The sequence below is a fragment of the Cetorhinus maximus genome, chromosome 9 (assembly GCF_964194155.1).
Source record: "Cetorhinus maximus chromosome 9, sCetMax3.hap1.1, whole genome shotgun sequence".
Classification (NCBI taxonomy): Eukaryota; Metazoa; Chordata; class Chondrichthyes; order Lamniformes; family Cetorhinidae; genus Cetorhinus; species Cetorhinus maximus.
In genome coordinates, this window is record NC_135887.1 from 95,594,574 (window position 1) to 95,618,368 (window position 23,795).

General features: G+C 41.1%; 1 protein-coding gene across 7 annotated transcripts in view; it reads left to right on the top strand.

Moving 5' to 3' along the window:
* mob2a (MOB kinase activator 2a) overlaps positions 1 to 23,795 on the top strand; it is a 226,302-nt gene that overhangs the window by 199,291 nt on the left and 3,216 nt on the right. For all 7 annotated transcript variants that reach the window (XM_078549141.1, XM_078549136.1, XM_078549140.1 and 4 more), the window contains one exon: positions 16,031 to 16,155. In XM_078549141.1, coding sequence (XP_078405267.1) covers positions 16,031 to 16,155 — 125 coding nt within the window. The remainder of the gene's footprint in view (positions 1 to 16,030; positions 16,156 to 23,795) is intronic.

Below are 23,795 nucleotides of genomic sequence, written 5' to 3' on the forward strand. Positions count from 1 at the left end.
TGGTGCCTGTGTGTGAGGATAGTTATGGCCTTTGATGGGACTTTTGAACAAAATGAATTGGATTGCTTAAAGCAATAAATTAGCTCAGTACTTCCTGCTGTCATGGTTCATACAATTTCCGTTATTTCTTTGTGGTTACAGCTATTTGTGATTGCAACAGTCCCACTTATTTTCATCCCCCAATCCCATCAACAGCAGTTGAATTTAGTTTTGTGACTGAGTATCTTTTGAACATCATTATATTGATGATTGCAGGACTGTGACAAAAGTACCAAAATATTAATTTAGCCAATGTAACAGCACCTGCTTTACCATGAACCTTTAGCTCTTGGTTTGTTACTTTCTAGGATGTACTTACTAAGAGTGCTTTGTTTTGTACAATATTCTAGAATTTTCATCTTGAACACAATTTAGCTAACAGGCACCTTACTTTGCCATTTGGTATAATGGCTGCAGTTTTCCCAAAGCAGGATCAAAACTCGGAGGAGGGTGTGTATTCATGTTGGAGTGAGTGTGATAACTTAATACATTTTTGTAACAGCATAGATCATAATCATAAGCTTTTTTCCTTTGAATCATATTAAGGTTGTCTTACAGCTGCATTTGGCGATTGATGTGGCGTTAGATTTTTGTAAAGCAAGAAGAAAAAAAATCAAGGCCTGAAGTTATTGTGCAAGCTGTTGCCTAACACCTGGTATGAGGGAGAAAAAATGCTAATTCTTCCTTAATCCATTGAGTGCTAGGAAATTCATTCCATACTTGCATTATCCAGCTGTATATTTTAAGTTATATTTTCTTGAGCAGTGAATAGATTATCCTCCTTACTCTAGCTCTGAATCTGCATCTTTATCTACATTCTCCCCTATTGCCCATCATACCCTCTCTGATTTCATGGACAAGATGAGTTGAATCTACAGTTCCTTGATCCCTTCCCACTAATTTTCTGAGCACCCAACATTTCTTTCTGGCCCCATATTGGTTAACGTTGTAAATGGCCCCATTTCTTAAGGTACTACCCTATCCCTTTCAAAACCACGGTCATTAGGCACATGAGAAAACAAATTCTCAACTAGTCACTGTGCAGAACTTGAATATTGATGAAAAGAGAAACATGTAGCCAAAGCTTTCAGTCTTGCACTCACTCGGACAAATGCAAGAATGCCAAATCTCAGACATTCACGACAATTTTATACGACAGGAGAAAAGGGATGTTGATTGATTGGCAAGTCAACTCTGGCCAAGATGTTGCCATGGAGAAAGCAATGGGAAAAAAGCCATGGGAAACATTTGGCTCCCCATGCTTCCAGATAATTCTGGGCGCAAGGCTTGAATATATTTCTTTTGTTCGCAGAGAATAGGTCTCTGTATGATGAATGTATGTTGCTTCTTGCAAGTGTAAATGAGTCACATTACAAGTTCAAACTGATGATCATAAATTGGTTGTTGGTGCAAATATTAGTGCACTCGGGATTGTTCAGCAAGTGCTGCACAATTGTGGAATCATATTTAAAAGTAGATGTTTTGATTTTGGTTTTGCAAGCATGGACTGGTTGAACATGGTCTGTACACAGCCTATGAACAGCTGGAGGAACATGTTGTTTGATTCGATCAGCCAATCATTAGGATGTATGGCCTGCATTGCTGGCATCACACCAACACTGAAACTCATACACATTGTTGCTCAGTTGTGTGGTAGGCAAGACTGTCTTTTTGGACTGACAACAGCATCCTGGTAGTGGGAAGTTTTCTTTATTCGTTCACGGGATGTGGGTTTTGCTGGCTGGGCCAGCATTTATTGCTCATCCCCGGTTGCCCTTGAGAAGGTGGTAGTGAGCTGCCTTCTCAAACCGCAGCTGTCCATGTGGTGTAGGTACACCCACAGTGCTGTTAGGAAGGGAGTTCCAGGATTTTGACTCAGCGACAGTGAAGGGTGGCGATATATTTCCAAGTCAGGGTGGTGAGTGACTTGGAGAGGAACTTCTAGGTGGTGGTGTTCCCATCTATCTGCTGCCCTTGTCCTTCTAGGTAGTAGTGGTCGAGGGTTTGGAAGATGCTGTCGAAGGAGTCTTGGTGAATTCTTGCAGTGCATCTTGTAGATGGTACACACTGCTGCTACTGTGCGTTGGTGGTGGAGGGAGTGAATGTTTGTGGATGTGGTGCCAATCATGCAAACTGCTTTGTCCTGGACGGTGTCCAGCTTCTTCAGTGTTGTGCGAGCTGCACTCATCCAGGTAAGTGTGGAGTATTCCATCACATTCCTGACTTGTGCCTTGTAGATGGTGGACAGGCTTTGGGGAGTCAGGAGGCGGGTTACTTGTCGCACAATTTCTAGCCTTTGACCTGCTCTTAGAGCCACAGTATTTCTAGTCCAGTTCTGTTTCTGGTCAATGGTAACCCCCCAGGATGTTGATAGTGGGGGGATTCAGTGATGGTAATGCCATTGAACATCAAGGGGCATTGGTTGGATTCTCTCTTGTTGGAGATGGTCATTGCCTGACAGTTGTGTGGCGTGAATGTTACTTGTAACTTGTCAGCCCAAGCCTGGATATTGTCCAGCCCTTGCTGCATTTGGACATGGACTGCTTCACTATCTGAGGAGTCGCAAGTGGTGCTGAACATTGTGTAATCATCAGCGAACATCCCCACTTCTGACCTTATCATGAAAGGAAGGGCATTGATGAAGCAGCTGAAGATGCTTGAGCCTAGGACACTACCCTGAGGAACTCCTGCAATGACGTCCTGGAGCTGAGATGACTGACCTCCAACAACCACAACCATCTATCTTTGTGCTAGGTATGACTCCAACCAATGGAGAGTTTTCCCCCTGATTCCCATTGACTCCAGTTTTGCCAGGGCTCCTTGATGCCACACTCGGTCAAATACAGCCTTGATGTCAAGGGCAGTCACTCTCACCTCATCTCGGGAGTTCAGCTTTGTCTATGTTCAAACTAAGGCTGTAAAGAGGTCAGGAGCTGAGTGGCCCTGGCAGAACCCAAACTGGGCATCAATGAGCAGGTTATTGCTAAGCAAGTGCCGCTTGATAGTACTGTTGATGACCCCTTCCATTACTTTACTGATGATCGAGAGTAGACTGATGGGGCGGTAATTGGCCGGTTTGATTTGTCCTGCTTTTTGTGTACAGGACATATCTGGGCAATTTTCCACATAGCTGGGTAGATGCCAGTATTGTAGCTCTACTGGAACAGCTTGGGTAAGGGCGCGGCAAGTTCTGGAGCACAAGTCTTCAGTACTATTGCTGGAATGTTGTCAGGGCCCATAGCCTTTGAAGTATCCAGTGCCTTCAGCCATTTCTTGATATCACGTGGAGTGAATTGAATTGGCTGAAGACTGGCATCTGTGATGCTGGGGAGATGGATCATTCACTTGGCACTTCTGGCTGAAGATTGTTGCGAATGCTTCAGCCTTATCTTTTGCACTGCTGTGCTGGGCTCCTCCATCATTGAGGATGGGGATATGTGTGGAGCCACCTCCTCCAGTGAGTTGTTTAATTGTCCACCACCATTCACGACTGAATGTGGCAGGACTGCAGAGCTTAGGTTTGATCCATTGGTTGTGGGATAGCTTAGCTCTGTCTATCACTTGCTGCTTGGCACACAAGTAGTCCTGTTTTATAGCTTCACCAGGTTGACACCTCATTTTTAGGTATACCTGGTGCTGCTCCTGGCATGCCTTCCTGCACTCTTCATTGAACCAAGTGCCGCTTACATTGCAACTGCACAGTAGCAGCGTGAACCAGCTCTCTTAACCTGCTCAAATTTTTTAGATACTTTGCCTTTCCAGGGTAATTTGAGGTAGATTGGGCATGTTTCAGGTCCAAAAGTGGCAGCCTTTGGCCCATTTGCAAGTTTGCGTGATACACAGCAAACAATTATCTGACTGTTGTCCTGCAGGATATCTTTGATGTGCTTTACTTCTGCATGGAGCTTGCACGGTGAGCAAATGGCTAGTGCAGTGCTTCCCAGACTTTTTTTTTTCAACGTGACCACGTTTCAATGCCTCTGGCTTTGTGTGACTCTGGAGTTAAAAATTTGGTGGGGTGGTGGGGGGGAGCACATTAGAGTTGTAGAGCATTGTTGAGCAGTGGGGTGGAGGTTAAAATTGCTTGGAGGAAAAAGGGAAAACCCACCTGTTTACAGGCTATGGTTGTAGCAGCAGTCGGCCTCGGAGTACAGACCATTAAGCCACATCCACTGATAGAAAAAAAGCACATACATTTAAAGGGCTGCAGCACAGTTTGGGCCAGGGCCCTATTTACAGCCCTGATGAGGCCAATCTTAATGTGCTTCATCCTGTGTTTAGATTCACTTTTGAGATGAAGCAGTTTAATGTGCTTCCTTTCCTCGACATGCTTGATGTGAAATCTGCTAATGGCATTCTCCACTTCTATCTACTGCAGCCTGCCTTCGCCAGTCAATATATGAATTGCAATTCATTTGGTCCAGGCACTGTAAGATTGACCTTATCAGCAATCTTGTAAATAGAGACCTAACCATTTGCTGACCTTGCATTTTTTGTCTAACATGCTTGAGCCCTGCACTTAATCGTACTCTCTATTCCTATGTCTCTACCTTCTGGTCTATGCCGGCCCCCTTTAGCCATACAGTAAGTCCTGACTTCAAGTTGCTCGCTTAACGTCATTTCGTTTAAACATTGTTTATTCTTTTGGGCCCATTTTTCTGAATTGCGCCATCATTTTTGTTTTTACATCATTTGCATTCTGACCCCAACCCCCACTGGACTGCACTCTGGGCCAGCTGCTGCCCTGTACTGATGTCCAAGCCACCATGCCATCACCAGAGGCCAAAGCTGTGGGGAGAGAGTGAGGCCTAAGATCCAGGAGCAGGAGCACAGGAATCAGAGGTTCAGCCAGGACAGTCGCTGCCACTCAGAGCGGTGCCCTGGCGGACTGGGACAGGAAGCTGCTGATTGCCAGTCGGGTGAAGAATTGTGAGTAACCCGAGATTGGGTGGGTGGGGAAAGGAGGGAGCGCCTCCCGCTCAATCCCCAACCATTCGCCCCCGCACCTCCAGGACAAGGCCTTGGCCTCCTGCAGACTGTCAGGAAGGGGTCTAGGCTCCGGGCCCAGGTGCAGCCCGGACTCTTGAAGGGTCATTCAGACTCGAAAAGTTAACTGTGTTCCTCTCCGCAGATGCTGCCAGACCTGCTGAGTTTTTCCAGGTATTTTTGTTTTTGTTTTAGCTGTGTTACTCAGTTAGTTTGGATGATTTTCGTGTTAGCTAATTTGAATCATACAGTATTTCTGTTATATTCAGTGATTTTATTTTGCAAGTTATCCCAGCTAGGAGTGCACAGTGCTGAATATGCACGGTACAGTATTTTGTTAGGAAATAGCGTTTAAGTAAGTCATGTGTATTTGGGTGTGTTAAGAATAAGATATATCGTTAAGTTTGTTTAATTTGTATTTCTGTATTTGCGTGTTAAGAAAAGGTGAAGTTGAGTTTTAGTTTCACTTTATAAGTTGCCTGCATTTTAATGAAGATTTTATGCTCTTGAAGGAGCATAAAACAAACATGAGTAGAATAAAACTGTGCTGTTACCTGGCAACAGGAGGCCCCACAGAGACAGAGTAAGCTAGAAAAGCAATTTCAGTTCAGTTGAAGCCTGAATTCCGGAGAGGCAAGGGACAGATAGCACATCTCATAGACTCATTGACGTCTACAGCACAGAAGGAGGCCATTTGGCCCATCGTGTCCACACCGGTCAACAAAGACCTGACTACACTAATCCCATTCTCCAGCACTTGACCCATAGCCCTGGAGGCTATGGCAACGCAAGTGAATATCGAAATGCTTTTTAAAAGTTATGAAAGTTTCTGACTCAACCACCCTTTCAGGGAGTGAGTTCCAGATTCCCACCACCCCCTGGATGAAAAAAAATTCTCCTCAACTCCCCTCTTAGTCTTCTACCTCTTACCTTAAATCTATGCCCCATGGTTATTGACCCCTCTACTAATAGAAAAAGTACCTTCCCATCCGCTCTATCTATGCCCCTCAAAATGTTAAACACCTCTATCAGGTCCCTTCTCAACCTTCGTTGCTCTAAGGAAAACAACCCCAGCCTATCTGATCTTTCCTCATCGCTCAGACCCTCCAGCCCAGGCAGCATCCTGGTAAATCTCTTCTGCACCATCTCCAGTGCAATCACATTCTTCCTATAATGTGGTGATCAGAACTGTGCGCAGTACTCCAGTTGTGGCCTAACCAACATTTTATACAGTTCCAGCATAACCCCCCCCGCTCTTGTATTCTGTGTCTCGGCTAATAAAGGCAAGAATCACATATGCCTTCGTAACTACCTTATCTACCTGCCCTGCTACCTATCCTAAATCTAACTGAGTTATGGTCACTTTCTCCAAAATGCTCCCCTACTTGATACGCCTTCCACCTGTCTGGGCTCATTTCCGAATATTAGGTCCAGAACTGCCCCCCTCCCTTGTTGGGCTTTCTATGCACTGGCTAAAATGGTTCTCCTGGATGCAACTTAAGAATTTTGCTCCCTCCCTACCTTGCACACTAAAACTACCCCAGTTAAAATTGGGTAGTTAAAATCCCCTACTATTATTGCCCTATTATTCTCACACTTCTCTGAAATTTGACTACATATTTGATCCTCTATCTCTCCCTGACTGTTTGGGGGCCTATAGTACACACCCAACAGCATGTTTGCCCTTTTTGTATTTTTTACTTCCGAAGCTAAAGTTGAAGCCAGCTGCCAGGAGAAGCTGGACAGGAGAGGAAACTGCAGAAGCAGTTTCCAGAAAGTCCCCAACCCCAGGGGAGTGGAACAGGAAAGGTCCCAAGAGGACAGTCAAGTCAGAGGACAGGAATCTGTAAAAGGTCTTGTTTTGTGGAAGTGAAGGTAAGGAGCAGAGCAGAAGGCTTCAAGCTTAAAGAGAAGAAAGCTGCAGGGTGCAGATTTAAAGCAATAGCGTGCGAGAAGCCAGATGGTCCAAGGGAACAGCCGAAGGCCTGTAACTCTTCACTCTGGGCATATGAAGCAGTGGTATTCTGTTTGCACAGCTGAGCATTTGAGAGAGAGAGTGTGTCGGAAGGTTGAATGCACATGGCGATTCAGGGAGAGGAGCATCAAAAGGAAAGTTCAAAACCCTGGAGGTGAACCCTTGTGGAAGGCATCGGAGAGAAAACATCGGTTTGGGAGAAGATTCCAAAGCAAGTTCTTAGAGAGTGGAAATTGTAAACCCTCGTGTGAAAGATGGAGTTCAGTGAGACCTGTTGGCTCACGGTGTGACAAGCGCCTGGGGGCTGTTGATGAGAGATCCTTAGCATCTGTTTGGGGTGGCATCTGTCACTTGATTTCAGAGTGTGGTGTGTCTGACCACAGGCCACTTATTGGTTTACATTGACTGTGTACTTACTGTGAACATTAAAGCATAAGATAGCTCTTGTAACTTGTGTTATCCTTATGAACCTGTATATATCTGTGAAGGTATAGTTGTGGGTGAAGACTTCTTGTAATATAGTTCACCTTGTTTAATAAATGTTTTATCCTTTTGTTAAAAGCCCATAGCTGACTCCTGTGACTCTATTCAGTAGCAACTCTCCATGTATCTAAAGAAGAAAATAAAAGTTAGGGTTTATGAAGCCGGGTTCCACCCTGAGATGTGGCTTGTCGAGTAGTGACGTCGGCTGGGATCATAACGATTTCAACTTGTACATTGCTTTTTTTCTGGGCAAGAAATGTTCAAAGGAATCTAATTCCGGTTTTAACATTGATTTCTATGGAAACCCATGATTCACTTAAAGTTGTTTCATTTAATTTCATGACTTTCAGGAACGCAACCATAACTTTAACTGAGGACTTGCACGATTTTCCAGGTGTTCCTTCAGCTGCCTAGGCACCACACTTGAATTTCTCCCTAAATACCTTTGGTGCTTCCTAACCCCTTCTGCCTCATCACTCCTCTCCCTGAAATCCAGCCCTTTGTCTAAATGTTTGATCATCCTGCCTCTCTGCTTCATTGGCATAGTGTCCATTTTTCTTCTGCTTCTGGGAATTTTCTAGGCTAAAGGCACTATATGAATGTGAGTTGTTGATTAGAGCTCATTTAAAATCTGATTTAAAACAGTCATTTTATTTTTGTTTATGTAAAACAACCCTTCAGTTAAGGAATTAATGAGCTTGATTTGGCTTCGGGAAGGCAAAACATGGGAATGGTGGCAAATTCATGGCCTCATTTTGCTCCTGCTTAGCTTTAGCTACTCATAGTTGAAACCTGGGTCATTAAATCAAGCTAAAGAACAGAAATTCTTCAGTGCTGCAACACAGTCCACAATGGTGCATGTCTGATTTTATAACACTTAAAAGCTATAAGTACTGAGCTTCTGAGAGTTATATGTTTTGTCTTTGCCTATATGTATTTTGGACCTGCTAAATGTTACAGTAATGGCTTCTCCACATCCAGTACATTTTATTTCCAACTCTATAATCAAAATGGTCATCACTTGTAACTGTAAATACTTTTTTTCTTGTGGATTTGCTCTTGTTGAGCATTATAAACAAAATGCTTCATGACTGAAGATGGGTGGAAGAGTAGTTTTTCTTCCTGTCTTATAAGATGGAGCAGTTTGTATGCTGGTGTTTCTAGTGCTTGACTAAAAAGTTAATGAAACTGTATGTATGTTATATGAGACTAAATCATGCCCAATGTGATCATCTAACTAGGGGTTCACTGCCCTGATATTAATGTTGTCAAGGTTCTATGTTTGGTATTTTGCAGTGATTCTAATTGAATAAAACCTTCCCAGTCTTGATTTAATTCCAGGACCCATTGAAGCCCTGCAGGCTCTGGTTTTAATGAATCATCCTTGTTCTGTAAAGAGCTGCTGATAAATTTATGCTCGTGAGACTTTTATATCTGCCTTGCACAATTTTCCATTTGGCTTCTGTACAAACTTGATTGATCTGCACTCATCAGGAGAACAATGATGTGAGCAAGTTAGTCAAACCTGTTAGAGAAACTGAATAACTGCCTGTCAGCAGAATTTGTGGCATAACTGGCGAAAGGTTTTAAGAAGTGTGTGTAATCTTGTCTAAACTTGATAGGAACCTGCCTAAAGCTTAACCTTGTTTGTAATTTGTAACCTGGGAAGCTTCTGTGCTAACCAATATTGTTAAAACTGGCAATTGAATACAAACAAATTTGCAAGCCTATATTCATTTGATTTCTGGAGTTTTGCAAAAGAGTCAGCTAATTGGCATTAGGGACTACATACTGAAATGGTGAAAGTACAGGTTCTGTCAGAGAAGCATTCCAATTTACTTAAAATTATAAGGCCTTTTAAGTTCTCTTTTATTCTCTCCCTCTGCTCATGTTCTCTTCCTTTACCCTCTACTCCATTTTATCTGACAAGCCAGGCTAATGACCGGTTTTTAAAGCTTTGCAGATATAGCTGTTCTTTACCTGGCCCAACAATGAAAAGTGACAGAGATCTACTTGTTCTGTGGGGAAGCTCTTGAACTCTTACTGCTGAGACCAGTAACATGTTGATGATTAAAGGTAAACCTGTGTCCGAAAGAATCAAACCTTGACTTAATTGTGACGTTGTGCCCTCTGTTTTGAAAAGTAGCATTGTTCAGCTCATATTGCTTGCATACTGGATCTGAGGATTATAAATCCTATTGAGTAACTTTCAACTCATCAAATTGGCGAAAGCACAAAAGATAACTGGGCACATTGACATTACATAAGAAATAGGTGCAGGAATAGACCATGCTCCCCTATTCAATAAGATCATGGCTCTATTCCCATATGCCTTGATTTCCTTAATATCCAAAAATAGATCAATCTCTGTCTTGACTGTATGTGATGAATATCCACAACCCTCATGCAAAGAATTCCAAATATCAGCAACCCTTCAAGTGAAGAAATTATTCCTTATCTCAGCACTGAATGGTAAGCCCCTGATTCTGATACTGTGACCCCTCATTCTAGGGAACATTGGTACTTTGACTGGAGACACTTCATTCCAATGATCTGATGCTTTCTCTATTATTTCTAATGGACTGACCACACAAGTGATAATCATGAACATTGAAGTCATGACTTTAGAACTCCTTGTATTGACTTCATCTCCTTCCTGGCTGGTCACTTGGGCTAAACCGTAAACGGTGTGCTTTTTTTCAAGCAAGAGCTGAGATTTAGTTGGTGCACTTATGTGGGTGCAAGTTGTTGATAGGAGTGTACAAGTTTATGATGCCATTGGGCACTTTTTAATGTTAGCAAGAATTCTTTACATTCTGCCATTCTGGATCCCCAGTAACTATTTGCTGTCAGCTTGAAAATTACTAACTATAAAGCATTGTTAAAGAGGGAGCTCCCAATGTTGACAATCCTATCATGTGCATCAACAACTTATTTATATAGCACCTTTAATGTAATGAAGCATCCCAAGGTGTTTCACAAGATCATTATAAAACAAAGTACGGCATCAAGCTCCATAAGGAAATATTAGGTCAGATGACCAAAAGAGGTAGATTTTAAGAAGCATCGAAAAAGAGAAAAGTGAGGCAGAGAGGGTATTCCAGAGTTTGGTGCACAGGCAACTAAAGGCACGGCCACTAATGATAGAGCAATTAGGATTGGGAACGCATATCTAATTTTTTTTAAAAAATACATGGCATGTATCATTTTTATGACAGTAAGTAGAGAAAGAACATTTATCATTAAAATATTAAATTATCTCCCAACACACGTGGACTTGAATGTTGGCACTCCCATCAGACTTTCGCATTTTTACCTGTTGTGTAAATGCCATGGAGGCAAAGTGTCCCTGATTTGCTGCTTTCATGTAGATTTTATTATACTGTATGTGTAAATGCTGACAAATTCATGCCAATGTGGCCACCAGCAATGTTCCACAAACAGTAGTGAGCCAATGACCAGATACTGAGTCTTGATGTTGATTGAGATGAGTGTTAGCCAGGACATTGTGATACCACCCAGCAGCACCCACCCCCCCCCCCACCCCCACCATAAAAACACACTTATTGAAATGATGCTGTGGGTTTTCTTTTTCACATCCTCTGGAGAAGTCAGACACCTCCATTCAACATCTCATCCAAGAGATAGACCTTTTGACTCTACAGCGCTCAAGTTTTGCAGTCAAGTGTCAGAATGTACTGTGCACTCGAGCCTCGAGTTTCTCTCACATAAGTATGTCTTCAGGGTTCATATTGTGATAGAAATGTGAGACTTGAACAGCGTTCAGGGCTTGAATCCATGACCTTCTGATTGAGTGCCACCACAGAGCCAGGACTGACACTTCATTACAATAAAAGATTGACCTGCATTTTATGTCTGAAGGCTACATTGTAACTTCATTGAAGGTTTACAAGCAGCACAATAGTCAGATGCTGGAGCAAATTTATATGTTGTAGTTTGGCAGGTTAATATTTGGCAGGTTAAAGGTGATTGCATCACTATATTCCTATGACTTGTACCTTTGTCCTAAAATGCCCCTGCTTTATTGATTTCTGTTCTCTACATCTGTTTACTGAGGTTTCTCCTGAATCTTTGCCAAATAAGGGGCAGCTTTGTAGTGTTGGCTTTCACAAGACCAGCTGTGCGTATCCTATGGTCCTTCTATGGTTAAAGTATGTTTTTATAAGTGCTCTGTAAACTGCATTGTGAAGCCTCCTTTTTAGGTCTTGTCGCCTATTGCAAACTTACTGTGTTGCTACCCAGAAATGCCAGGCTTATTCCTTTTAGCCATGCCTTTCCTTTCATAAAATGCCTATCATAAGGAAGCATAAATTGAAAAGAGACCGAAGTAAGACTGGAGTTCAGTACTGTGGAAGCTATAAAATATGAAAAATTGCTTTTATAACTGAAACTATACAAATAGTAATTTGGTAGTACAGAACTTGAGTATTGCTGAAAGAAGACATTTTGTCAAAGCTTTTCATCTTTTACTCATCAACACAATTGTAAGAATACCAATGTCAGGGGAAGCAACAACTTTATACTATATGAGAAGTGTGCTGATTGGTTGGCAAATGGACTCTGGTAGAGGTGTTGCCATGGAGAATGCACCAGTTAATAGTGATTGTTAACTGCCAAGTATTGTTTGAAATTTAAACCAAGCAGCTTGCGTCTGGTCAAGGCATTGCCCTGAGGAAAGAACCAGTCAATGAGTTATCACTTATTTTGTTTAGCTGAAACGGGCACAATGTGTGTACATGTTCTTTCTGCCTGCAAAGAACAGGGCCCTGTGTATTAATATGTCAGAGTCCACTTGCCCAACCAATCAGCACTCTCTCCTCATACAGTATAAGGGTGTTGCTTCCCCGACATTGGTATTTTTGCGATTGTCCTGATGAGTGCAAGATGAAAAGCTTTGACAAAATGCCTTTTCTCAGTAGCACTTCAACTATGCAGGTATAAGATTATTTTTCAATTGTCAACTGATTCCTGTTGTAGGAAAAAATCAGATTTCCTTCAATATTTTCAAAATGATTTGGCTAGGAGTGGTATTTGAGTATAAAGTAATTGATGTTTTGTGCAAACTCTGACGCTTCTACTTGCAACATATTCAGTATAATTAAATCAGATAGATAAAGATCTTACTCTATCTCATATCCAAAATGGGCATTGTTGTAATGTTGCAATAATAACAGTTATATATAATACAGAAATTTTGTTGAATTATTAAATCCTCAAAGCCATACGTGCCCAAGCTGCAGTAAATAAATTAAAAACTGTCAGATTGCAGATGTCAGTTTCTCACATGTACAGAAGAACCTTAAAATGATGCTTGCTTCAGACCTAGAGGATGAAATTTACCAACACCTATAAAGGCTACCGTTTATTTGATGAGCCTTGCATGCTGAAGATACCCGAGTACTTTTTGCACACAATAAGGAATAAAAGTATATGGTGGACAAGGTACATGGATGAAGTTGAGAGGAATAGAAGGCACAGTTGAAAGGATTTTATGGTGGATTTCGAAACTTTGAGAGAGGTGGCAATATGGGGAAACTTAGTAGAATGGAAGACGATACAGATTGGGTCCTCAGTAAAATGGAAGTGATGAAAGTAGAGGCAGCAGTATTGCAGAGGTGGAAGAAAGCAGTTCTGTTATTGGAGCGGATTAACTGGATTTTGATTCATTAGGATGCCAACATTGCATGCTGCTTGATTCTGTTGAGATAGCAGCAGGGAGGTTGGAATTAAAGGCAGAGGCATGTAGAGATGCGCACACTCCCTCTCCCTCTCTCTCCCCACAATCCACAGCAACTGAGTTTTGATTGAATAGACATGAGTTTCTGGTTTGAACCTGCTGTATCCTATGGCTAAATATTTTCCTGATAATGGTTGTAAGCCAGCACTTGCAAAATGCACACTGCCATGGGCCAAGGATTGACTTAGGAATTAAACTAAAGGGTGGAGAAGTGTAATTAGCACACAAATATTTTGTGTGTGAAATTTAATACTCTAGACACTTGTGGTGAGTTTTCATTGTGAAACACTTTTATAATGGACTAGCAAGCTCTGTAAATATCACTCTTTTTAGTGTAATTATTTACTTCAGGAAACCTAAAAGCACCTGTACTTAATCTTTAAAAGGTATCCAGCTTCTCTGTGTTTCTTCAAACTGAATTTAACCACATTTAACTGTGAATCTCAATTTTTCTTTGAAATGTAGTAGAATTGTGGTCATGTTTACAGTCTTAAAAAGAGAACGCATCAAGCTTGAGTTCAGCTACTCAGGAAATGCTCATGTTGAGATTTCATAAAACACAATTTAAGTATAATATCTGTGCATTATGCTGGTATGTAATTTTGAGATTATACTTTGCCACACTCCGATTTGATCCATGCAGTTGGTCAGGGGAACTGTAGCCTGAAAATAGACCATTTTACTAATGATACATTCAAATATTGCAGTTAATGCAAACTTTGCTGGGTTGGGTGACAAAGAATTACTTCAATTGGGAACTCTGTCAAAAGAATACTTGTCTGAATTTCCATGCTTTCATATCAAGACTGACCTATTAAGACAGCCATTAAGGTTCCTGGAGTGACTGGCAAAAATGTTGTCAATAATATATATCTCCAAGTGATCAATGAAAGAGAGGGAAAAAATTGAGGAAATTTTACTAATATGGCTTACAGCTTAATTTAGTAGTTTAAGTAAACTTACTCCTGTTTTTGTTGATTTTCTTTTTCCCTTGCTCTCTTGGTGTAATTTACATTTTCATGTTCCAGTATATTATGACCGTTTAGCCAATACTTTAAAGATTTGAACATAAACGGACTATTAAAATGGCCACTGCAAATCATGTGACCTTTTGGCATTTTGAGCTCCAGACAGTCCTGAGTCTCAAGCAAATACCTAGAGTCTCAAGCAAATACCTAATTAAATTTGGACATTCACACCCATCCAGGGAATCTACACATCTTTGTTTAAGGATGCTAACAGTCTTGTTCAAAATCAAAAGTAATTTGTTTATTAAGCATAAGTAGTTTTGTTAATGTAATTGAAACATATTATTGCCTTAGTGCTGCCAGTTATGCTGCTTATGGGAGCAAATGTTGAATATTTGCATATAGCAGAATTTCAATTTGTAGAGTTAACCATTACAAATTTTGCTCAATAATTTTACCAGTTAGTTTTCAATGAAGTGAGAAATTGTTAGCCAAAACACAATTCATTTTAAAAGTGTACTTTTCAGCAAATAATTTCCACATAGTTTTTAAATATGGAAATGTATATCCTACATTTTTTTTCTCCTGCTTTATTCACAGAAGTCAAAATGAGGCTATCTTTCAATTGTATAGCACCTTATCACGACGTTGGGATGTGCCAAATTAACTTCCCTATTGAATTATTCGAGTATTGCTGAAAAAAGCGACACACTATTGAAGTTATTTACACCCTAGAAGCCACACGTACTTGCATGTGGGGGCCCTGTCCTTTGCAGACAGAGGGAGCATGTCCACACATAGTGCCTTTTTCAACTAAACAAAAGCTTGGGGGACAGCCATTCCCTGGTTCATTCCGCATGGCAATGCCTTGACCAATCAGAGTCGACCTGTGTGGTTTGAATTTGAACAAAAACTTGACAGTTAATTGTTTCCTGTTACAATCTCCAAGGTAATGTCTCTACCAATAAAAGAGTCCACTTGCCCAACCAATCAGCACACTCTTATGCAGTATAAATTGTTGTTTCCTTTACTGTCGGTATTGCTTGCAAGCTGTCCTGAAGAGTGCAAGATAAAAAAACTTCCATAGCTTGTCTTTTTTCAGCAATACTCAAGTTCTGTACTACCAAACGACTATTAAATTACTTGTGTAATAGCTTATGTAGGGAAATGCAGCAATCAATTTACACACAGCATAACTCACCAACATTTAATCTATGAATAGCCCATTAATTTGATATTGGTGCTGATGGAGGAATATGTGTTGACTAGAACATGCAAACTCCATGCTCTTTCAATAGTACACACGATTTTTACATCCACCCGAACAGGAAGACTGGAATTGATTATATTTATGTCTTGTACCTCTGACAGTTCAGTACTGCACTGACATCCTAGCGTAGGGATTTAACCCATGATTGCCCGATTCGTAGGACAGAATGCTACAAGCTTAGACAAAAAGTGAAAGATATTTAGTTGCTGTCCATATTATTTTAAAAGTGTTTAGAGTCTTCAACATGAGTTGGTAAATTATTAAACCTGAGTTAAAAACTGAGTTAAACTCTTGGGGCGGAATGTTATGGCCCAGTCGGGATGGGGATGGAAATTGGGGTGAACCGTTCAAAAGTTCATTGACTTCAGCTGGGCCATGAAATTCCACCTTCATCTCTGTTGATTTGGAGTGATTGTTAATTAAGGGAGTGCAAGTGGAGAGAATATTTTGTTATTGGGTGAAGCACAACTCAGAAATTGCTGCATTTCTCACTCTGAAAGGTTTACCTGTCATTGCTTGTAGTAAGTTGAACTTTCCTTTTTTGTCATCAGGCAATATTACTGGTATGATGAAAGGGGAAAGAAAATCAAGTGCACAGCCCCACAGTATGTGGACTTTGTAATGACTTCTGTACAAAAATTTGTGACAGATGAAGATATTTTTCCAACAAAATATGGTAGGTTTTTAATGTATATTTTTCCATTTGGGTTTGTAGGATTTCTTGACCAGATGCCTGAGAACTATTTTTGTCGCTGAGTAAGATGGCTATGTCATGATTCAGATGAGGGTCAGTCTGTAATGAATATTGCTTTGAGTAGCGCAATACAATTAGAGCCATCACACATGAAAATTACTCATTTCAACTGAACATTTTTCTTCTTCATGTTTAATTATGGACTGCAAACTTGAGTAATTTAGAATTGGCCTCTGGATTTAGAGAAGAGTGGTTCAGGGACTCTGCTTTTTCTTTACTGCTCTCCCTTAGCTGCACTCCCCAATCCTTTGCTATTTTAAGTTTGGTTCAGTGAATGTCAGACAGAAGTCCTAAAAGTGAAGAAACTGATCCTTGTATGACCACAGTGGTATTTTTCATTTTTGATCTTCGACCTTTGACTGCTTGTACTGTCTGGTAACTCCTTTAATTTTACCCAATCCATTTCAATACCACATATGAAATCAGCTCTATATTTGGATTGTTACTGCTTTATACCCTTATTATGTAGCAGGCTGTAACAACATCAAACTCTGGTACTTAAAATGCAATCTAAAAGTTCTAGCATGAACCAAACTGCCAGTAGAAACTAGAGAGCTGCAAAGTACAGATGAAAGCCAGTTTTGAAACTGCTTCACTTAAAATCCAGGAAAGACATTGTGTATTGTGCAATGATTTATAGGTTCCTATTTAAGAACTGAATGCAAGATCACCCTAATAACTTTTGACGCTTAGGATTCCCATGAAATCTTTCCAGGGTAGCAATGGCAAGTTTAATGTCAAGTATTAAATTTCCTACACACAATTTTCATATCAGATTGTTGGCATTGGAATAGATTGAATTAAGTGGCAATTGTTACATAGAATAAGACAGGGGTTCCCAAACCTTTGGTTGTGACCCCCAGGTGGGATTATGAGCTCCAAGGCCATGATGGCGGCTGTGGAGTGGAGGCTCTGTCAGGCAAGCCCTTGGACTGGCTCCAAGGCCCTGGGATACACATTTTTTCTGTCCCTGGCTCTCCGTTCATGGGATGTGAACAAGCTTTGCACAGGCAGCCTCAGTGTCTGCAGTGAGCTTGTCCGATTTATTTATTTCACTGGGAGGAAAGGGGGGGATCCTTCAAGTGACGCCACTACAGGTCACATCAGTCAACAGGAATCCCAATCGGAAGATCAATAAGTGGGAGAGGGAGGTCATGCTGCATTTGAAGGGTTGTGTTGAGGGCGTGAGGCCAGGAAGTAGCCTCCATGTGTAGAAAGTTCCCAAACTCCTCATTGGCTGGTGCTTTTCTCGTCTGAGGCTGAACAGGCTGAGGTTCATTTTGATAATTACCAGCAACTTACAGCTCACACTATGGACAAATTTTTATGCACCGCTTTTACCTCCAGCAGTGAACCTTCTGAGTAAGATAACATTTTCACCCTGTCAGCCCAACAGCTCTGATATCCCCAAATATTCAGTCTAGGGTCACATTCAGTCTGAGGCTTATTAAAAGAGCACCAAACTGTTGCAATAATTCTAACATGGTACTATCATTTAACAGCAACAAGATTTCTGGCATGTATATAGCCAAGCTTACCTACAACATAGTTTAATTTTATGATGCCAATACTGCTTTGTTATAGCAAAAAAAAAGTTTAGTAGAAAAGGGCACCTGTCATTCTAAAGACTATTAGCATATGAATCAGGTGTAGGGAATTTAGATTTTAAAAGTAAAACACCAAATTTGAATTCTCCATTTTCCCCCATCCCCAGTTTTGCTTTGCTTTTCACGTACATGAAATGTACTATTTAACCTGTTGATATGAAGCTAACCATTGAGGCAGGCAGTCTTGAGGCTATTAACTGTTTCTTTCCCCAGTACTCTTGCCATTTCTGCATCATGCTGCACAGTCATTCCCAGACCAGAGGACTCCCAGATACTCTAACACATCAGTTCTGAGATTTGTAGTTCCTTGTAATTTGGCAGTTGACACTGTTACAAGGCAGTCTGGTTTTTGATTAATCACATCCTATTAACCATGCCTTGTTGGGGGTCAAAGCTGCCCTACGGACAATCTAATGAACATTATAATTGTGATGTAGTTAATGGTTTTTTTGCCCTTTCTATATTTTTTCCATTGCTTTCAGGATTTGATTGGGCGGTCAGCAGAAGGTGGTGGGGGTGTGGGGAGGGAGTGGTGTTGAAACCAGAAGTGAAAAATTTGAGCTCCGTAATATAGCTACAAAGGTCGAGTCGAGCAAAGCCATAAAGGGATTTGAATATCAGGATTTTAAAGTCAGTGAGGAGGAGCCAGTGGAGATTGGTGAAGACTGTGCTAATTGAGAGGAGCAAAGCTTTATTCGGTATAAGTTAAAGCCCGCAGAATCATGTTGTATAATTTGGAATTTGAGAGGCTGGAAAGGGAAGTGTTGGAGAATCGAACCTTGAGGTGAAAAAACGTGTATAGCAGAGAATCTGCAGTTGTGTGCAGTCTGGTAACGATAGGGAATGGAAGCAAGCAACCTGACAATGTACCATGTATGGGATCTGATCTTCAGCTTGGGGTTAAAGTAGTAAACTAAAATTTTTGCACTTATGGGTTCAGCCTGAATGAACAGATGAAGATAGCAGTTGAATGGGATGACTTCAGTCTTGCCATTTGTTGAACTAGAAATAGCTTTTGCTGATCCAGAATTTAATATTGGGCAGTTAATGGTACAGCAGGTACTGTGGAATTAAGGGTATCAGGAGAAAGATAGTTGGCTGATATCACCTTAGGTATGAAGTCTAACCCTATGTATGTGAAAAAGATGTAGCAACAGTAGTATGCATATATGAAGGATAGGAAGGAGTCAAGGAATAGCCCCTTTACACGACAGAGTTGACCATGGAAGAGTGAGAGGAAATGCCCCTTCAAAGCGATTTTGGCTTCTTTGATATAAGTTGGGATGGAACCAGGAGGGGAGGCAATGCTATGTGAAAGGGTGAGCTTGGTTGATTTTATTGAAAGGACAAGGAGGGATGGCATACCATATTGTAGTATTGATGTGTCACTGACTAAGTGATGTAGGCAGAACAGAAACCAGACTTGAACAAGGAGTGAGGCTCAAGAGCCTTTGCTTTGATGTAATGTTTTGCTGTAGAAAATTTTGTTTCTTTGTGGCAAGACACAAGCATGTTGAAAGATGAAAAAGCGTAATTCTGTTTTGGTCATAGCTGTACCTTATTTTTAAATTTCTGTTGTGTCATTTTTGCAATTAGTTTTAATAATCTCCATTGAATTGCATATAACTAATTTTTTATACAAGTCAAAATTCCTGACAGGATGTGCCTTGTGCGATACGACTACCAAGATGGTTCTGTAATATGGAACCATAGCCTCAAAATATTTGAACAGACTTGCAATTGCAGCCACATAAATTTACAACACCTGTAACAGTCATAAGAGATGTTTTCTTGCAAAATATAATTAATGGAAGTGTAGAGATGTGTTATAGAATAGACTTTAGAATTGCATAGTACCATCAAGTTCCTTAATATTTTGAAGTATTACACTTGTATTTTGGTGATTACTTTCTCAAGTGACATTACTTCTAAGATTAATTTCCGTTTTGAGTTTTAGGTTGTAGGTGAGGGAACCAGCTGAAACTTGTCAGACCAGACTTGAGTTTCTTTGGATTTATTCAGTACTTTATAATTAAAAATCACAAAATTACTGTCTAAAAGCTAGGAATATTTTAGCAACTTCTCAGGAATTTTGTTTGTAAAATGCGGCCATAACTTCCAAAGGGAGGTTGGGATATTGCAATGAACCACTTTCCGTAGTGCAAGCTGAAAATTCTTGCAAGTGAATCAGGAACATCAGGAAAAGGTAGTGATATGATTATATGCTAGTGTGTGGCTCCCTCTAGTGCCACTTAATCTCATTCAACAAATGTGGAGTGAAGACTGATCCCCACATATAGCAATTTGTACCAATCTATTTAGAAATCACAGATTTTCAGTTAGATTTTGGACCAAGTGTATGTTTGCATCACGTGTTAAATTACTTAGCCATTGTTCTACAAAGGTAGTAAGCTACACATATATGATAGATTGCATGTGAAGGTTGACTTGTAAACAACAATGACCTTTAACATATTAAAACATCCCAAGGGACTTCACAGGAGCATTATAAATCAAAATGTAACACAGAGCCAGATAAAGATATTATGTCAGATGACCAAAAGCATGGTCAAAGAAGTAGGTTTTAAGGAGTTAGGAGGAAAGCGAGGCAAAGAGGCGTAGGGAGAGTATTCCAGAGCTTTGGCTCTAGGTAACTAAAGGCACAGCCACCAATGGTGGAGTGATTAAAACTGGGGGTGCTCAAGAGGCCAGAATTAGAGAAGTGCAGATATAGGAACATATGACTTAGGAGCAGGAGAAGGTTGGTTCAGTCCTCCAAGTCTGCTCCGCCATTCAGTAAAATTATGGCTGACCTGGTTAAGTCTCAAATCCACTTTGCTGTCTGCTCCCCCATAACCCTTGACTCCCTTGTCTATCAAAAATCTGTCTAGCTCTGCCCTAAATAAATTCAATGACCCAGCCTCCACTGTTTTCTGGGGAAGAGCATTCCACAGACTAATGACCCTTTGAGAGAAAAAAAATTCTCCCCACCTCCGTATAAATAAGAGGCAGACTTCTTATTTTTAAACTGTTGCATGATTCTCCTCTCAGTCCCAGATGGAAACATCCTCCTGGTATCCACCCTATCAAGTCCACTGAGGATCTTGTGTTTCAATAAGATCACCTCTCATTCTTCTAAACTCCAATGGGTATAGGCCCAACCTGTCCAACTTTTTATTCATAAGATGAGCCCCGATCCCAGCAATTGTCAAGTGAACCTTCTCTGAAGTGCTAACACAATTATTTCTTTTTTCAAATAAGGAGACCAGAGCTGTACACAGTACTCCAGATGTGGCCTCACCAATGCCCTATACAGCTGCAGTAAAACGCCCCTACTTTTATGTTCCATTGCCCTTGTAATAAACATCAACATTCCATTTGCCTTCATAATCACTTGCTGTACCTGCATACTAACTTTTGAGTGATTCATGTACTGGGACACCCAGATCCCTCTGTTCCACTGAGTTTTTATTCATTCACGGGAGGTGGCTTTCACTGGCTGGAACAGCATTTCTTGCCCACCCCTAGTTGCTCTTGAGAAGGTGGTAGTGAGCTGCCTACTTGAACCGCTGTGCCCATGTGGTGTAGATACACCCACAGTTCTGCAATCTCTCTCAATTTAAATAATATACTGATTTTCTGTTCTTCCTGCCAAAGGGGGCAAGTTAATGTTTTCCCACATTATACTCCATCTGCCAGATTTTTGCCCACTTGCGTAACCTGTCTATATCCCTTTGCAGACTCTCTATCTCCTCTTGACAACTTACATTCCTACCTATCTTAGAAACATAGGAACTAGGAGCAGGAGTAGGCCATTCGGACCTTCGAGCCTGCTCCACCATTCATTATGATCATGGCTGATCATCCAACTCAATATAAACTGCTCCCGCTTTCTCCCCATACCCCTTGATCCCTTTCGCCCCAAGAGCTATAAGTAACTCCTTCTTGAAAACATACAATGTTTTGATCTCAACTACTTTCTGTGGTAACGAATTCCACAGGCTCACCGCTCTCTGGGTGAAGAAATTTCTCCTCATCTCAGCCCTAAATGGTCTACCCCATATCCTCAGACTGTGACCCCTGGTTCTGGACTCCCCCACCGTCGGGAACATCCTTCCTGCATCTACCCTGTCTAGTCCCGTTAGAATTTTATAGGTTTCTATGAAATCCCCCCTCATTCTTCTGAACTCCAGCAAATATAATCCTAATCGACTCAATCTCTCCTTATATGTCAGTCCCGCCATCCCAGGAATCAGTCAGGTAAACCTTCGCTGCACTCCCTCTATAGCAAATACATCCTTCCTCAGATAAGGAGACCAAAACTGCACACAATATTCCAGGTGTGGTCTCACCAAGGCCCTGTACAATTGCAGCAAGACATCCCCGTTCCTGTACTCGAATCCTCTGGCTATGATGGCCAACATACCATTTGCCTTCTTCACCGCCTACTGCACCTTCGTGCTTACCTTCAACGACTGGTGTACAAGGACACCCAGGTCTCATTGCACATTCCCCTATCTCAATTTATAGCCATTCACATAATAATCTGCCTTCCTATTTTTTGCTACCAAATTGGATAACTTCACATTTATCCACATTATACTGCATCTGCCATGCATTTGCCCACTCACTCAGCTTGTCCAAATCACACTGAAGCATCTCTGCATCCTCCTCACAGCTCACCCTCCCACCCAGCTTTGTATCATCTGCAAATTCGGAGATGTTACCTTTAATTCCCCCATCTAAATCATTAATATATATTGTGAATAACTGGGGTCCCAGCACCGATCCCTGCAGTACCCCACTAGTCACTGCCTGCCATTCGGAAAAAGATCCGTTTATTTCTACTCTTTGTTTCCTGTCTGCCAACCAGTTTTATATCCAATCCATCTCAATACACTACCCCCAATCCCATGCGCTTTAATTTTACATGCCAATCTCTTATGCGGGACTTTGGCGAAAGCCTTCTGAAAGTCCAAATAAACCACATCCACTGGCTCCTCTTCATCAACTCTACTAGTTACATCCTCTCAAAATTCCAGTAGATTTGTCAAGCATGATTTCCCTTTCATAAATCCATGCTGACTCTGGCCGATTCTGCCACTGTTTTCCACGTGTTAAGTCTTTTATAATGGACTCTAGAATTTTCCCCACTACCGACATCAGGCTGACTGGTCTATAATTCCCTGTTTTCTCTCTGCCTCCCTTTTTAAATAATGGGGTTACATTAGCTACCCTCCAATCTGTAGGAACTGTTCCAGAGTCTATAGAATCTCGGAAGATGACCACCAATGCATTAGTGTCATTGGCAAATTTAGCAACCACACATTCAGTCCCTTCATCCAAATCATTGATGTAGATTGTAAGTAGTTGAGGCCCCAGCACTGATCCCTGTGGCCACTCCACTTGTTACAGCTTGCCAACCCAAAAAGACCCATGTACCCTGACTCCCTGCTGTTAGCCAACCGATTCTTTATCTATGCTAAAATATTACCCCTTACACCATGTAATCTTATTTTGCGTAGTCCTGGAGGATTGTGGAGATGGGGAGGGGTAAGGCCATGGAGGGATTTGAAAACCAGGATGAGAATTGCAAAATCAAAAAGCTGCTTGACTGGGAACCAATGTAAGTCTGCCATGCTTTCCTCACTTAAGACACACCTTAAAACCTATCTCTTTGACCATCTAACCTAATACCTCCTTCAGTGTTGGTTTGTTTTATAAAGTTCCTGTGAAGTACGTGGGATGCTGTATTACGTTAAAAGTGCTATGTAAATATATGTTATTGTTGTAAGGTGCCACATAAAAGGTTAATACATCTAATAAGTTGGTAATATATACCATGGATAGAGATTTGGCTAGTGGATAGGAACCAGAGAGTAGGGATAAATGGGGCATTTTCAAATTGGCAGGCTGTATCTAGTGGAGCGTCACAGGATCAGTGCTTGGGACCTC